This window comes from Pleurodeles waltl, chromosome 3_1, assembly GCF_031143425.1.
Source record: "Pleurodeles waltl isolate 20211129_DDA chromosome 3_1, aPleWal1.hap1.20221129, whole genome shotgun sequence".
Lineage (NCBI taxonomy): Eukaryota > Metazoa > Chordata > Amphibia > Caudata > Salamandridae > Pleurodeles > Pleurodeles waltl.
The window spans coordinates 285,783,468-285,800,280 of NC_090440.1; the positions used below are offsets into that span (position 1 = coordinate 285,783,468).

Consider the following 16,813-nt stretch of genomic DNA (forward strand, 5'->3'; position numbering starts at 1 on the left):
GGACATTTGTCTTTATGGTCTTGTATTCAGCCTCCTAGATTCCTGGAACAGATCTTGTTTGAAAGTGCCATTTGTAAGCAAAGGATCAAATGATCACTTAAAGAATTCCTGACTTCTTGCCATTTATTAAATAGATTAAATAGGGCATAGTTACAGGCAAAATAATCTGTTATCGATCGGGCCAGAGGCCACCCACCTTTTGGATGAGGCCTGAATATTATTGACAAGGCTGTCATTAACTCTTGTTTTCCTCACTTTTCTAACTCTGGCAAGTAGGAGAATATCCTGTTTATCTACCATGCAGTAGTCCAGGAAAGGAATCTTTTGTGGTTGATCATGCTTACTCAGGTACCTTATCAGGTGACCCAGAATCACTCATGATTATACCTTCAGTTTCCTCAGCTGCTGAGACAGCTTTACACTCAGTGAAAGACTGAGCAAGCCTAAGCGAAAGCCAGAGGTGACAGAGATGAGACAAGTAGGTAGCTAGTAATTATTTTAGCTTGTCTTCAGCCTCCACTAAGACCTCGAGACCCAAGTACTTCTGGATATTCCTGAGCCGACCAATACTCACCTTATCAGATAACATTGATCATCTGGCCGCTGCTGTAAAATCCAATGTCTAGTTTTAAGAAAACTGTTTGGAGTTGTATATTGACCCCAAAGGCTACTAGCACCTTATCTTATAATTAAGAAATCATAGTTTTCATTGTTTTGATTTAGTACTTTTAATGAAATAAATCACTGGCTTGACATTGGTGTTAAGAGTGATTGACTGTGACCTTCTGTAAGGAAATGCCTCCTTGGCATGGTTGCCCCCTGACTTTTTGCCTTTGCTGATGCTATGTTTACAATTGAAAGTGTGCTGAGGCCTGCTAACCAGGCCCCAGCACCAGTGTTCTTTCCCTAACCTGTACTTTTGTATCCACAATTGGCAGACCCTGGCATCCAGATAAGTCCCTTGTAACTGGTACTTCTAGTACCAAGGGCCCTGATGCCAAGGAAGGTCTCTAAGGGCTGCAGCATGTCTTATGCCACCCTGGAGACCTCTCACTCAGCACAGACACACTGCTTGCCAGCTTGTGTGTGCTAGTGAGGACAAAACGAGTAAGTCGACATGGCACTCCCCTCAGGGTGCCATGCCAGCCTCTCACTGCCTATGCAGTATAGGTAAGACACCCCTCTAGCAGGCCTTACAGCCCTAAGGCAGGGTGCACTATACCATAGGTGAGGGTACCAGTGCATGAGCATGGTACCCCTACAGTGTCTAAATAAAACCTTAGACATTGTAAGTGCAGGGTAGCCATAAGAGTATATGGTCTGGGAGTCTGTCAAACACGAACTCCACAGCACCATAATGGCTACACTGAAAACTGGGAAGTTTGGTATCAAACTTCTCAGCACAATAAATGCACACTGATGCCAGTGTACATTTTATTGTAAAATACACCACAGAGGGCACCTTAGAGGTGCCCCCTGAAACTTAACCGACTATCTGTGTAGGCTGACTAGTTTTAGCAGCCTGCCACAAACCGAGACATGTTGCTGGCCCCATGGGGAGAGTGCCTTTGTCACTCTGAGGCCAGTAACAAAGCCTGCACTGGGTGGAGATGCTAACACCTCTCCCAGGCAGGAATTGTCACACCTGGCGGTGAGCCTCAAAGGCTCACCTCCTTTGTGCCAACCCAGCAGGACACTCCAGCTAGTGGAGTTGCCCGCCCCCTCCGGCCAGGCCCCACTTTTGGCGGCAAGGCCGGAGAAAATAATGAGAATAACAAGGAGGAGTCACTGGCCAGTCAGGACAGCCCCTAAGGTGTCCTGAGCTGAGGTGACTCTAACTTTTAGAAATCCTCCATCTTACAGATGGAGGATTCCCCCAATAGGGTTAGGATTGTGACCCCCTCCCCTTGGGAGGAGGCACAAAGAGGGTGTACCCACCCTCAGGGCTAGTAGCCATTGGCTACTAACCCCCCAGACCTAAACACGCCCTTAAATTTAGTATTTAAGGGCTACCCTGAACCCTAGAAAATTAGATTCCTGCAACTACAAGAAGAAGGACTGCCCAGCTGAAAACCCCTGCAGCGGAAGACCAGAAGACGACAACTGCCTTGGCTCCAGAAACTCACCGGCCTGTCTCCTGCCTTCCAAAGATCCTGCTCCAGCGACGCCGTCCAAAGGGACCAGCGACCTCGACATCCTCTGAGGACTGCCCCTGCTTCGAAAAGACAAGAACCTCCCGAGGACAGCGGACCTGCTCCAAGAAAAGCTGCAACTTTGTTTCCAGCAGCTTTAAAGAACCCTGCAAGCTCCCCGCAAGAAGCGTGAGACTTGCAACACTGCACCCGGCGACCCCGACTCGGCTGGTGGCGATCCAACACCTCAGGAGGGACCCCAGGACTACTCTGATACTGTGAGTACCAAAACCTGTCCCCCCTGAGCCCCCACAGCGCCGCCTGCAGAGGGAATCCCGAGGCTTCCCCTGACCGCGACTCCTTGAACCTAAAGTCCCGACGCCTGGGAGAGACCCTGCATCCGCAGCCCCCAGGACCCGAAGGACCGGACTTTCACCGGAGAAGTGACCCCCAGGAGTCCCTCTCCCTTACCCAAGTGGAGGTTTCCCCGAGGAATCCCCCCCTTGCCTGCCTGCAGCGCTGAAGAGATCCCGAGGTCTCTCATAGTCTAACATTGAAAACCCGACGCTTGCTTCCACACTGCACCCGGCCGCCCCTGCGCTGCTGAGGGTGAAATTTCTGTGTGGACGTGTGTCCCCCCCGGTGCCCTACAAAACCCCCCCTGGTCTGCCCTCCGAAGACGCGGGTACTTACCTGCAAGCAGACCGGAACCGGGGCACCCCCTTCTCTCCATTCTAGCCTATGTGTTTTGGGCACCACTTGGAACTCTGCACCTGACCGGCCCTGAGCTGCTGGTGTGGTGACTTTGGGGTTGCTCTGAACCCCCAACGGTGGGCTACCTTGGACCAAGAACTAAGCCCTGTAAGTGTCTTACTTACCTGGTTAACCTAACAAATACTTACCTCCCCCAGGAACTGTGAAAATTGCACTAAGTGTCCACTTTTAAAACAGCTATTTGTCAATAACTTGAAAAGTATACATGCAATTTTGATGATTTAAAGTTCCTAAAGTACTTACCTGCAATACCTTTCGAATGAGATATTACATGTAGAATTTGAACCTGTGGTTCTTAAAATAAACTAAGAAAAGATATTTTTCTATATAAAAACCTATTGGCTGGATTTGTCTCTGAGTGTGTGTACCTCATTTATTGTCTTGTGTATGTACAACAAATGCTTAACACTACTCCTTGGATAAGCCTACTGCTCGACCACACTACCACAAAATAGAGCATTAGTATTATCTATTTTTTACCACTATTTTACCTCTAAGGGGAACCCTTGGACTCTGTGCATGCTATTCCTTACTTTGAAATAGCACATACAGAGCCAACTTCCTACATTGGTGGATCAGCGGTGGGGTACAAGACTTTGCATTTGCTGGACTACTCAGCCAATACCTGATCACACGACAAATTCCAAAATTGTCATTAGAAATTGATTTTTGCAATTTGAAAAGTTTTCTAAATTCTTAAAAGACCTGCTAGGGCCTTGTGTTAGATCCTGTTTAGCATTTCTTTTAGAGTTTAAAAGTTTGTAAAAGTTTGAATTAGATTCTAGAACCAGTTGTAGATTCTTAAAAAGTATTCCAACTTTTAGAAGCAAAATGTCTAGCACAGATGTGACTGTGGTGGAACTCGACACCACACCTTACCTCCATCTTAAGATGAGGGAGCTAAGGTCACTCTGTAAAATAAAGAAAATAACAATGGGCCCCAAACCTACCAAAATACAGCTCCAGGAGCTTTTGGCAGAGTTTGAAAAGGCCAACCCCTCTGAGGGTGGCAACTCAGAGGAAGAGGATAGTGACTTGGAGGACAATTCCCCCCTACCAGTCCTATCTAGGGAGAACAGGGTCCCTCAAACCCTGACTCCAAAAATAATAGTCAGAGATGCTGGTTCCCTCACAGGAGAGACCAACACCTCTGAAATCACTGAGGATAACCCCAGTGAAGAGGACATCCAGTTAGCCAGGATGGCCAAAAGATTGGCTTTGGAAAGACAGATCCTAGCCATAGAGAGGGAAAGACAAGAGATGGGCCTAGGACCCATCAATGGTGGCAGCAACATAAATAGGGTCAGAGATTCTCCTGACATGTTGAAAATCCCTAAAGGGATTGTAACTAAATATGAAGATGGTGATGACATCACCAAATGGTTCACAGCTTTTGAGAGGGCTTGTGTAACCAGAAAAGTGAACAGATCTCACTGGGGTGCTCTCCTTTGGGAAATGTTCACAGGAAAGTGTAGGGATAGACTCCTCACACTCTCTGGACAAGATGCAGAATCTTATGACCTCATGAAGGGTACCCTGATTGAGGGCTTTGGATTCTCCACTGAGGAGTACAGGATTAGGTTCAGGGGGGCTCAAAAATCCTCGAGCCAGACCTGGGTTGACTTTGTTGACTACTCAGTGAAAACACTAGATGGTTGGATTCAAGGCAGTGGTGTAAGTAATTATGATGGGCTGTACAATTTATTTGTGAAAGAACACCTGTTAAGTAATTGTTTCAATGATAAACTGCATCAGCATCTGGTAGACCTAGGACCAATTTCTCCCCAAGAATTGGGAAAGAAGGCGGACCATTGGGTCAAGACAAGGGTGTCCAAGACTTCAACAGGGGGTGACCAAAAGAAAGGGGTCACAAAGACTCCCCAGGGGAAGGGTGATGAGACAACCAAAACTAAAAATAGTAAAGAGTCTTCTACAGGCCCCCAAAAACCTGCACAGGAGGGTGGGCCCAGAGCCTCTTCACAAAACAATGGGTACAAGGGTAAAAACTTTGATCCCAAAAAGGCCTGGTGTCATAGCTGTAAACAGCATGGACACCAAACTGGAGACAAGGCCTGTCCCAAGAAAGGTTCCACTCCAAACTCCCATCCAGGTAACACTGGTATGGCTAGTCTCCAAGTGGGATCAACAGTGTGCCCAGAGCAAATCAGGGTCCACACTGAAGCTACTCTAGTTTCTGAGGGTGGGGTGGATTTAGCCACACTAGCTGTCTGGCCGCCTAACATGCAAAAATACAGACAGCAACTCTTAATTAATGGGACTAGAATAGAGGGCCTGAGGGATACAGGTGCCAGTGTCACCATGGTGACAGAGAAACTGGTTTCCCCTGGCCAATACCTGACTGGAAAAACTTACACAGTCACCAACGCTGACAATCAGAGAAAAGTACATCCCATGGCAATGGTTACTTTAGAATGGGGAGGGGTCAATGGCCTGAAACAGGTGGTGGTCTCCTCAAATATCCCAGTGGACTGTCTGCTTGGAAATGACCTGGAGTCCTCAGCATGGGCTGAGGTAGAACTAAAAACCCATGCAGCAATGCTGGGTATCCCTGAACTGGTGTGTGTGAAAACAAGAGCACAATGCAAGGCACAGGGTGAAAAAGTAGAGCTGGAGTCTGGAAAAATGGCCCAGCCTACCAAGAGAACAGGAAAGTCAGTTGGGAAACCAACTGCAACACAGCAAAAGAAAGGGAACCTCTCTTCTCAGGAAGAAGTTCTGCCCTCTGAGGGAACTGAGCCTTTGGAGCTTGAACCTTACCAGGTTGAGCTCTTAGGCCCAGGGGGACCCTCCAGGGAGGAGCTGTGTAAGGGACAAGAAACCTGTCCCTCTCTTGAAGGCCTTAGGCAGCAAGCTGCTGAAGAGTCCAAAGGCAAGAAAAATGGAACGCATAGGGTCTATTGGGAAGATGGACTCCTGTACACTGAGGCCAGAGACCCCAAACCTGGTGCCACTAGGAGAGTGGTAGTGCCTCAGCTGTTCAGAGAGTTCATCCTAACATTGGCCCATGACATTCCCCTTGCTGGACATTTGGGACAAACCAAGACGTGGGAGAGGTTAGTCAACCACTTCTACTGGCCCAATATGTCCAACATGGTTAAGGAGTTTTGCCTCTCCTGCCCCACCTGTCAAGCCAGTGGTAAGACAGGTGGGCATCCAAAGGCCCCCCTCATTCCACTTCCAGTGGTGGGGGTTCCCTTTGAAAGAGTGGGTGTGGACATAGTTGGTCCACTGGAACCTCCCACAGCCTCAGGAAATATGTATATCCTGGTAGTAGTGGATCATGCTACCAGGTATCCTGAAGCTATTCCCCTTAGGTCGACTACTGCCCCTGCAGTAGCCAAGGCCCTCATTGGTATCTTTACCAGAGTGGGTTTCCCTAAGGAGGTGGTGTCTGACAGAGGTACCAACTTCATGTCAGCATACCTAAAGCACATGTGGAATGAGTGTGGAGTGACTTATAAATTCACTACACCATACCATCCACAAACTAATGGCTTGGTTGAGAGATTCAACAAGACATTAAAAGGCATGATCATGGGGCTCCCAGAAAAGCTCAAAAGGAGATGGGATGTCCTCTTGCCATGTCTGCTTTTCGCTTACAGAGAGGTGCCACAGAAGGGAGTAGGATTCTCACCCTTTGAACTTCTGTTTGGTCATCCTGTAAGGGGACCACTTGCCCTTGTTAAAGAAGGCTGGGAGAGACCTCTCCATGAGCCTAAACAGGACATAGTGGACTATGTACTTGGCCTTCGCTCTAGAATGGCAGAGTACATGGAAAAGGCAACCAAAAACCTTGAGGCCAGCCAACAGCTCCAGAAGTTTTGGTATGACCAAAAGGCTGCACTGGTTGAGTTCCAACCAGGGCAGAAAGTCTGGGTTCTGGAGCCTGTGGCTCCCAGGGCACTCCAGGACAAATGGAGTGGCCCTTACCCAGTACTAGAGAGGAAGAGTCAGGTCACCTACTTGGTGGACCTGGGCACAAGCAGGAGCCCCAAGAGGGTGATCCATGTAAACCGCCTTAAGCTCTTCCACGACAGGGCTGATGTCAATCTGTTGATGGTAACAGATGAGGATCAGGAGGCAGAGAGTGAACCTCTCCCTGATCTTCTGTCATCAGACCCAAAAGATGGTACAGTAGATGGAGTGATCTACTCAGACACCCTCTCTGGCCAACAGCAAGCTGATTGTAGGAGAGTCCTACAACAGTTTCCTGAACTCTTCTCCTTAACCCCTGGTCAGACACACCTGTGTACCCATGATGTGGACACAGGAGACAGCATGCCTGTCAAGAACAAAATCTTTAGACAGTCTGACCATGTTAAGGAAAGCATCAAGGTGGAAGTCCACAAGATGCTGGAATTGGGAGTAATTGAGCGCTCTGACAGCCCCTGGGCTAGCCCAGTGGTCTTAGTCCCCAAACCTCACACCAAAGATGGAAAGAAAGAGATGAGGTTTTGTGTGGACTACAGAGGGCTCAATTCTGTCACCAAGACAGATGCCCATCCAATTCCAAGAGCTGATGAGCTCATTGATAAATTAGGTGCTGCCAAATTTCTAAGTACCTTTGACTTGACAGCAGGGTACTGGCAAATAAAAATGGCACCTGGAGCAAAAGAAAAGACAGCATTCTCCACACCTGATGGGCATTATCAGTTTACTGTTATGCCCTTTGGTTTAAAGAATGCCCCTGCCACCTTCCAAAGGTTGGTGAATCAAGTCCTTGCTGGCTTGGAGTCCTTTAGCACAGCTTATCTTGATGATATTGCTGTCTTTAGCTCCACCTGGCAGGATCACCTGGTCCACCTGAAGAAGGTTTTGAAGGCTCTGCAATCTGCAGGCCTCTCTATCAAGGCATCCAAATGCCAGATAGGGCAGGGAACTGTGGTTTACTTGGGACACCTTGTAGGTGGAGGCCAAGTTCAGCCACTCCAACCCAAGATCCAGACTATTCTGGACTGGGTAGCTCCAAAAACCCAGACTCAAGTCAGGGCATTCCTTGGCTTGACTGGGTATTACAGGAGGTTTGTGAAGGGATATGGATCCATTGTGACAGCCCTCACTGAACTCACCTCCAAGAAAATGCCCAAGAAAGTAAACTGGACTGTGGAATGCCAACAGGCCTTTGACACCCTGAAACAGGCAATGTGCTCAGCCAGCACCAGTTCTAAAAGCTCCAGATTATTCTAAGCAGTTCATTGTGCAGACTGATGCCTCTGAACATGGGATAGGGGCAGTTTTGTCCCAAACAAATAATGATGGCCTTGACCAGCCTGTTGCTTTCATTAGCAGGAGGTTACTCCCCAGGGAGCAGCGTTGGAGTGCCATTGAGAGGGAGGCCTTTGCTGTGGTTTGGTCCCTGAAGAAGCTGAGACCATACCTCTTTGGGACTCACTTCCTAGTTCAAACTGACCACAGACCTCTCAAATGGCTGATGCAAATGAAAGGTGAAAATCCTAAACTGTTGAGGTGGTCCATCTCCCTACAGGGAATGGACTTTATAGTGGAACACAGACCTGGGACTGCCCATGCCAATGCAGATGGCCTTTCCAGGTTCTTCCACTTAGAAAATGAAGACTCTCTTGGGAAAGGTTAGTCTCATCCTCTTTCGTTTGGGGGGGGGTTGTGTAAGGAAATGCCTCCTTGGCATGGTTGCCCCCTGACTTTTTGCCTTTGCTGATGCTATGTTTACAATTGAAAGTGTGCTGAGGCCTGCTAACCAGGCCCCAGCACCAGTGTTCTTTCCCTAACCTGTACTTTTGTATCCACAATTGGCAGACCCTGGCATCCAGATAAGTCCCTTGTAACTGGTACTTCTAGTACCAAGGGCCCTGATGCCAAGGAAGGTCTCTAAGGGCTGCAGCATGTCTTATGCCACCCTGGAGACCTCTCACTCAGCACAGACACACTGCTTGCCAGCTTGTGTGTGCTAGTGAGGACAAAACGAGTAAGTCGACATGGCACTCCCCTCAGGGTGCCATGCCAGCCTCTCACTGCCTATGCAGTATAGGTAAGACACCCCTCTAGCAGGCCTTACAGCCCTAAGGCAGGGTGCACTATACCATAGGTGAGGGTACCAGTGCATGAGCATGGTACCCCTACAGTGTCTAAATAAAACCTTAGACATTGTAAGTGCAGGGTAGCCATAAGAGTATATGGTCTGGGAGTCTGTCAAACACGAACTCCACAGCACCATAATGGCTACACTGAAAACTGGGAAGTTTGGTATCAAACTTCTCAGCACAATAAATGCACACTGATGCCAGTGTACATTTTATTGTAAAATACACCACAGAGGGCACCTTAGAGGTGCCCCCTGAAACTTAACCGACTATCTGTGTAGGCTGACTAGTTTTAGCAGCCTGCCACAAACCGAGACATGTTGCTGGCCCCATGGGGAGAGTGCCTTTGTCACTCTGAGGCCAGTAACAAAGCCTGCACTGGGTGGAGATGCTAACACCTCTCCCAGGCAGGAATTGTCACACCTGGCGGTGAGCCTCAAAGGCTCACCTCCTTTGTGCCAACCCAGCAGGACACTCCAGCTAGTGGAGTTGCCCGCCCCCTCCGGCCAGGCCCCACTTTTGGCGGCAAGGCCGGAGAAAATAATGAGAATAACAAGGAGGAGTCACTGGCCAGTCAGGACAGCCCCTAAGGTGTCCTGAGCTGAGGTGACTCTAACTTTTAGAAATCCTCCATCTTACAGATGGAGGATTCCCCCAATAGGGTTAGGATTGTGACCCCCTCCCCTTGGGAGGAGGCACAAAGAGGGTGTACCCACCCTCAGGGCTAGTAGCCATTGGCTACTAACCCCCCAGACCTAAACACGCCCTTAAATTTAGTATTTAAGGGCTACCCTGAACCCTAGAAAATTAGATTCCTGCAACTACAAGAAGAAGGACTGCCCAGCTGAAAACCCCTGCAGCGGAAGACCAGAAGACGACAACTGCCTTGGCTCCAGAAACTCACCGGCCTGTCTCCTGCCTTCCAAAGATCCTGCTCCAGCGACGCCGTCCAAAGGGACCAGCGACCTCGACATCCTCTGAGGACTGCCCCTGCTTCGAAAAGACAAGAACCTCCCGAGGACAGCGGACCTGCTCCAAGAAAAGCTGCAACTTTGTTTCCAGCAGCTTTAAAGAACCCTGCAAGCTCCCCGCAAGAAGCGTGAGACTTGCAACACTGCACCCGGCGACCCCGACTCGGCTGGTGGCGATCCAACACCTCAGGAGGGACCCCAGGACTACTCTGATACTGTGAGTACCAAAACCTGTCCCCCCTGAGCCCCCACAGCGCCGCCTGCAGAGGGAATCCCGAGGCTTCCCCTGACCGCGACTCCTTGAACCTAAAGTCCCGACGCCTGGGAGAGACCCTGCATCCGCAGCCCCCAGGACCCGAAGGACCGGACTTTCACCGGAGAAGTGACCCCCAGGAGTCCCTCTCCCTTACCCAAGTGGAGGTTTCCCCGAGGAATCCCCCCCTTGCCTGCCTGCAGCGCTGAAGAGATCCCGAGGTCTCTCATAGTCTAACATTGAAAACCCGACGCTTGCTTCCACACTGCACCCGGCCGCCCCTGCGCTGCTGAGGGTGAAATTTCTGTGTGGACGTGTGTCCCCCCCGGTGCCCTACAAAACCCCCCCTGGTCTGCCCTCCGAAGACGCGGGTACTTACCTGCAAGCAGACCGGAACCGGGGCACCCCCTTCTCTCCATTCTAGCCTATGTGTTTTGGGCACCACTTGGAACTCTGCACCTGACCGGCCCTGAGCTGCTGGTGTGGTGACTTTGGGGTTGCTCTGAACCCCCAACGGTGGGCTACCTTGGACCAAGAACTAAGCCCTGTAAGTGTCTTACTTACCTGGTTAACCTAACAAATACTTACCTCCCCCAGGAACTGTGAAAATTGCACTGTGTCCACTTTTAAAACAGCTATTTGTCAATAACTTGAAAAGTATACATGCAATTTTGATGATTTAAAGTTCCTAAAGTACTTACCTGCAATACCTTTCGAATGAGATATTACATGTAGAATTTGAACCTGTGGTTCTTAAAATAAACTAAGAAAAGATATTTTTCTATATAAAAACCTATTGGCTGGATTTGTCTCTGAGTGTGTGTACCTCATTTATTGTCTTGTGTATGTACAACAAATGCTTAACACTACTCCTTGGATAAGCCTACTGCTCGACCACACTACCACAAAATAGAGCATTAGTATTATCTATTTTTTACCACTATTTTACCTCTAAGGGGAACCCTTGGACTCTGTGCATGCTATTCCTTACTTTGAAATAGCACATACAGAGCCAACTTCCTACACCTTCTAAATGAGTTTAATGGGTTTTTAAGTTCCTCCTCCAGTATGTCTTATTTTGCGATCCTGATTCTGACCAAGTGAAGGGCTGAAATGGATTAATTTGACTATTCCAGGGGAAAGTACCGGTATTGTGGCTCTAAAATACCAGTGGTAAATAGTATACTCACAGGATACTGCTGAGTCATAACTCGCTGTCCCAGGGCCCAAAGAAACGTTCTAATTTTTAATGACCAATTACTAGTGCACAGATTTAAATGCATGGTTCAGTGCAATGCCTTTAACTGAAAAAACGACATCTTTTACACTGTCCACCAAGAAAAGTTAGAATTTTTGTGATTCGTTAAAGCAGTATTGCTGTGAGACTTTTTATATTGCTTGTGTGTAATGAATTCGCCCTGACATTCTGTGAGTACGCTGAAGAAACCAAGCTGTTCTATGTAGCGGTGAGCGATTTTAAACACCACGAAAGGGAATATTTGTTTTTCTGTATATATCAAATCACCAATTTTGTTTGCGCTTTTACTGCTTTGGTTCCCTCTCGTGCAAACAGTATTTATGTTGCCCCTATTTCTAGGCACTTCTCTGTGATGAATGCTCCTGGTCTGACGACTCTGGATTTGCTATGCCACTTGACATGCCCTTTTTGTCATCTGCAAGGTTCCTGGACTCCTAGGACCCACTTTAATTCATGTTTTGGGAGCAGGAAGCACATTGTATGGATTCAGCTCACTGTTAACTTCATATTGTTGATATTAACCAGCATGTTAGTAGCTGGACACTGAGCAGGGTCTCAGTCCAGGTCAAGTGGTATATCCATTATTCCATCTTCATTTGTTGAGTGCGAGCTAGAACTTTACTTCTGAAAGACCAGGTATCAAGAATGTGGCAGCAGCGATCACTGTGCAGGTGGATACTTCAAGAATCAATGTCCTCTAGTAAAACACTACACCCAACACTTTTTCTTAGGTTTACAGTGTGAGTGCCTAAAACATGTATATAGGGCCTATACCCCTTCATCCTGAAGGACCAGGGTCTTGATCATGAACATGTTCATTTCTCATGTTCCATGCAGAGAAGTTCATGAGCTGATGTTGATGAAACTACTGTGTTTAGCTCATATGTTAAATCAGAAAACCTATGAGCTAGTGTATACGCTGTAGATAGTACGTCTTAGAAACATGAAGACAACCACCGCTCAGTATTTAGTAGTGTGTTACAGATGACGTAGTTTTAACAAAAACACAGGTGCGTGGAATATTACGAGGCTGCACACTGATGTAGATTCAGCCTTATGATCACCGAGTTCAGCTTACATTTCGTGTGCCTACTAATAAGAATGAAGCTTTGAAGTCTGGGTGTTGAAACACGGATTGACACTTGGTAACATCACCTGTGCAAAACAGTGTGAGCACACCTACTGGAAGTATATTGAGCCGTGCTTGTTCCTTTTCCTAAGATGGATAATGCACTATAAGAGTTCACACCGTCAGATATTAAGGCAAAGTACCTTGTGCAACTGTTACACATGCCTGGCAGGAACATAATCACCCCACTGATTTAAAAAATCAGTACTTTGAACATTGTGTGCAGGCTTTCAAATAAACATGAACGAATCCTACAGATATGGCACAAATATGTAAAAGAAAATTCTTTCCCATTGTGAACTGCTCCTGCAAATAAAGCACAAGTCCTCCAGGTGATGACACTTCTTTACCTCCTTGGCTGCACAGCTTACAACAATTTGCTGACACAAAAGTCCATATAGCTAATAGTATGGCTATTCATTTTTTATCAAGCTTCTCCCCTATGAGCAGGAATAGGCCAAGATCAGATAATAAAATTATTATCCCAGTTCTTTCTTTGTATCACAAGAAAAGAACAAGACATAGTTGTTACTTACTTGTACTAACTGAGCTCCGAGCACCCCGCTATATTTATCTCTTGTCCTAAATAGAAAATCTTCATTGAACAAATCTTTGTCATTTGTCTGACGAGCAGATCACCTGGAACGTCCGTTAAGTGCGCACTATTAATCTTTCCTCTACTTCAACAAAATCATATTGGTGTGCAAACCTAACTCCATTCATGCCAACCCTTGACATTGTGCTGGATCTGAACTGCTGAAAAGAGATTTGAGTACTTGAGTAACTAAACAGGCAGAGAGTTGAGAGAAATAATGACCTGTTGTTTGAAAGGGAAAATTCATTAATAGGGCTCAAAGAAGACAGGAGCAGGAAAGACTTATGACTAATTGACAATAGCAATCACATACTGAAAAATTACCCCTGTGATTATTTACAGAATAAAAAAGAATAAACCCTGATGACCAAAGTTTTTTTTAAAATTTATTTTTTACATTTTTAAAAACATTGAAATACCCTGGGGGAAAAATGACTGGAAATATAGCAAATAGAAACTCAAACAGGAAAGCCTATACATCTGATTGGCAAGACAGGATCCAGTTTATAATAGCTCCTGCAGCACCTAATTGCCATATGAACAGCACTTATACCACTCATCAGAGTCCTGATTGCTGCTGCCTCTTAAGTGCGGCCCTGCTCATACTGGTGTTCCAGTAACCTCTGTGCCCCCTTCCCAAATGGATAAAGCAGCCCAGTCTCTTTCTGTGTTCTTGCGATTGTGCAAGCTGATGTTTATGTGGATAGGACAGTGGAAGAATTGTGTGTGCTTGAATTGTGTAAAATGAAAATGAGAAACTCTCTACTAACTGAGGAATTTGTTTGTGGTGAATGTTATCCTGATAAATAGTGTTTAATTCAATATTGTTCCACTACTTCTCTAAACAGATCCTTGTTTGGGTACCCCATCAAATCAACATCTCCATGTGTCTATGTATGGTACATTTTTGCATGAATTGTGAACCTTTTTGTGAAATTTGTACAGTTTTCAGTGTTGACATGACGTAAGCTACATAGACCAACGTTTCTGTTGCTTTCTCTTTTATTAGATGTACTTTGGTGTAGTTATAGAACATGAGTAATTACAAAATGTATCTGTACATAGATCGTTTCAAATTTTTAAATGTTTGTTTGAACTTAATTCTTTAAACCTAATTAGTTTATACTTTTTGCTTTGAAATATAAGCTTCCACTGAACATGGAAAACCCTATGCAAATAAGCTTTTTTTGTATTTCTTTAGGTCACGATACGAGCTACTGTTGGATCTCTGCATGTTGAATCATCAGCCACATCTCCTGAAAGTACCAGCTCTTCTACAAATTTTGAGCCCACTTCAAAATTCAAGAACAATAACTCCAAACCTGCAAGCTCTACAGCCAAAGCTAACACATCAAAATCACAATCTAATGGAAATAATTCAAAATCACAATCTAATGGAAATAATTCAAAATCACAGCCTAATACAAGCAATTCCAGGTCACAGCCTAGTACAGGCAGTTCAAAATCACAGACTAATGCAAACGCTTCAAAATCCCAGCCAAATGCAAGTCACTCGAAATCTCTTTCAGCCACAAGTCAATTAAAATCACAGACTAGCACAATTCAGACAAAGCCACTGCCTAATGCAGGTCCTCCAAAATCTAATGCAGCTTCTTCTAAAACCCAGTCCAATGCAAATCAGTCGAAATTGCAGCCTCCTACTTTGAAGAAAACAAATGCAATCACCAACACGAAAAAAAAAATTGTCAACACTGCTTTAAAGAACTTACGGTATGGTTATCATGTTTTCTTTTTTCACATCTCTTTAAATTAAAATGAAGTGTAACCATTGTTAGCATTTTTAGGTCTCCCTTACCAGATGGTGCAAGCTGTCTAGTTACAAAAAAATCTATTTTAAACCAAGAACTTGTACTGGCCCCTCATTGCTTATTTTAAATGGATTTATTCTTGCTATCTTTTGCTTGCTTCTTCGTTCAGTGGCTTGCCTTTCCCTTCTTGTGTTTTACCCTCCCCCCGGGGCACAGCTTCTTTACAATATTTTTGATTGGATGAATTGTAGCCTTTCACTGCTCACTTGCATCAAACTACTTTTTCTTTTTAGTTTTAAGCACTTGGAGGGCATGTGTTTTCCAGCTCTGTCCATCATGTGCCCCCCACCAAATACTTGTCCCTGTGCTCAGTGTTGCTCGCTTCCTCATGTGCTGCATACTCTCTTGTTGGATTCTCCCCCTGCCCGACTCTGTGCGTGCAGTATTTTGTTCTCCCTTGTATACCTATCCTCCCCTGCTCTGCTTTATTCCCCACTTGTGCAGCTTCTCCCATCCCCCACCTACCTGCACCTACATTTTTATTAAAACTCGCTCCCTCCCAATTGCTAACCCCATGTCTGCTTTAGGATTCCCCCTTTCACCGATGTCCTTTGTAGACTTGGTTTGGCAGCACAGTTGTCGACAGATGTAACATGATCATCCTTAAGACTGCTACAGCTCCATCCACATGTTGGTAGCCAGGAGTACGTTTTGACTGGACTGATGTTGAGTGGCTGCAATAAAAAAAAAATGCTTCCCCACTACGCAGCTGTGATTTTATTTATTCAGTTGCCTGACCCAGCAGTGGTATGGCTGCTTGAGCTTGAGGTTTTAGGGCCACACACATGGCATCTTACTGGTGTTAGTGCCCCAGATAATTTACATTGTTTGTTTTTCAAAGGTAGCAGTACAGATGGGAAGAGGCCAATCACCAGGAATGTATTCTAGTCCTAGCACCCTCGCCTTCAAACATTAACCTTGGACTTCAGAGTAGAGTTTTGTTTGACAGCATTATGGGAATCCTGGGGCTGCACTAATCTACATGGATATTTGGGTCTGGCTTCAGAGTGTAGTTTTTGCCATAAAGAGCTTTAAGAGTATTGCTTAGAGAGAGACCTTGGTCTACTCAAGTTTTGGTACCCCTGAGTACATGATTTGATTGGGCTGAATATGTGTTTCCACTAAAAAGACTGCTTGTCTTGTACTGTTTGGCAGATGGAAAAGCTTATACTCAATAAAGCTGGACTAAGTGGCTATGATGATAAGCTTATGATCATGGCTGTAGGTCTTATTGTTAGTTATGAAATGTTATAAAGGTACTAGCTCTGACGTATTTACTGTGAAAAGCATGTTTTAAAGCCAGTGAGCATTTACATATGGATTTTTAAATCTCTGTATTAAAACCTACAGATAAGTATTGTTTTTTTTTTTGTTGCATGTAATCTTAAAGATTACTGAAGTAGGAAATGGCTTTGGTGTTGGTTATCCCGTGTGACAAACAGTGGGTATTAAAAATTAGCTTTGTGGGAATGCTTTTTAGATCCGCTTAGAAGGGATAGTATTTTGTTTAGCCAACTGTTGTATACCCTTCTAATGACTGGACTGGATTTGATGGTTGTCTTGTGGAAAAGCTTGCACTCAAAACTGTAGGCCTCAGTTAGTTATGATACCATGCTGGAAGCCCTTTTGGAGCATTGGGAAATGCTGTGTCACATGCCATAACTCTGTTCTGCTTATTCTGAAATGTTATGATAAAGGCAATATAGCGGTTGTGGTACAAGCGACAGCACACTGTGTCAGTTGCCACAGGAAAAGATGCTGTACTTCCAGTGTTAACACCCCAAACTAAATA

The 16,813-nt window shown here is 45.8% G+C and overlaps 1 protein-coding gene across 4 annotated transcripts in view; it reads left to right on the top strand.

Moving 5' to 3' along the window:
* ZNF280D (zinc finger protein 280D) overlaps nucleotides 1-16,813 on the top strand; it is a 453,315-nt gene that overhangs the window by 191,279 nt on the left and 245,223 nt on the right. For all 4 annotated transcript variants that reach the window (XM_069222418.1, XM_069222414.1, XM_069222417.1 and 1 more), the window contains exon 13: nucleotides 14,394-14,923. In XM_069222418.1, coding sequence (XP_069078519.1) covers nucleotides 14,394-14,923 — 530 coding nt within the window. The remainder of the gene's footprint in view (nucleotides 1-14,393; nucleotides 14,924-16,813) is intronic.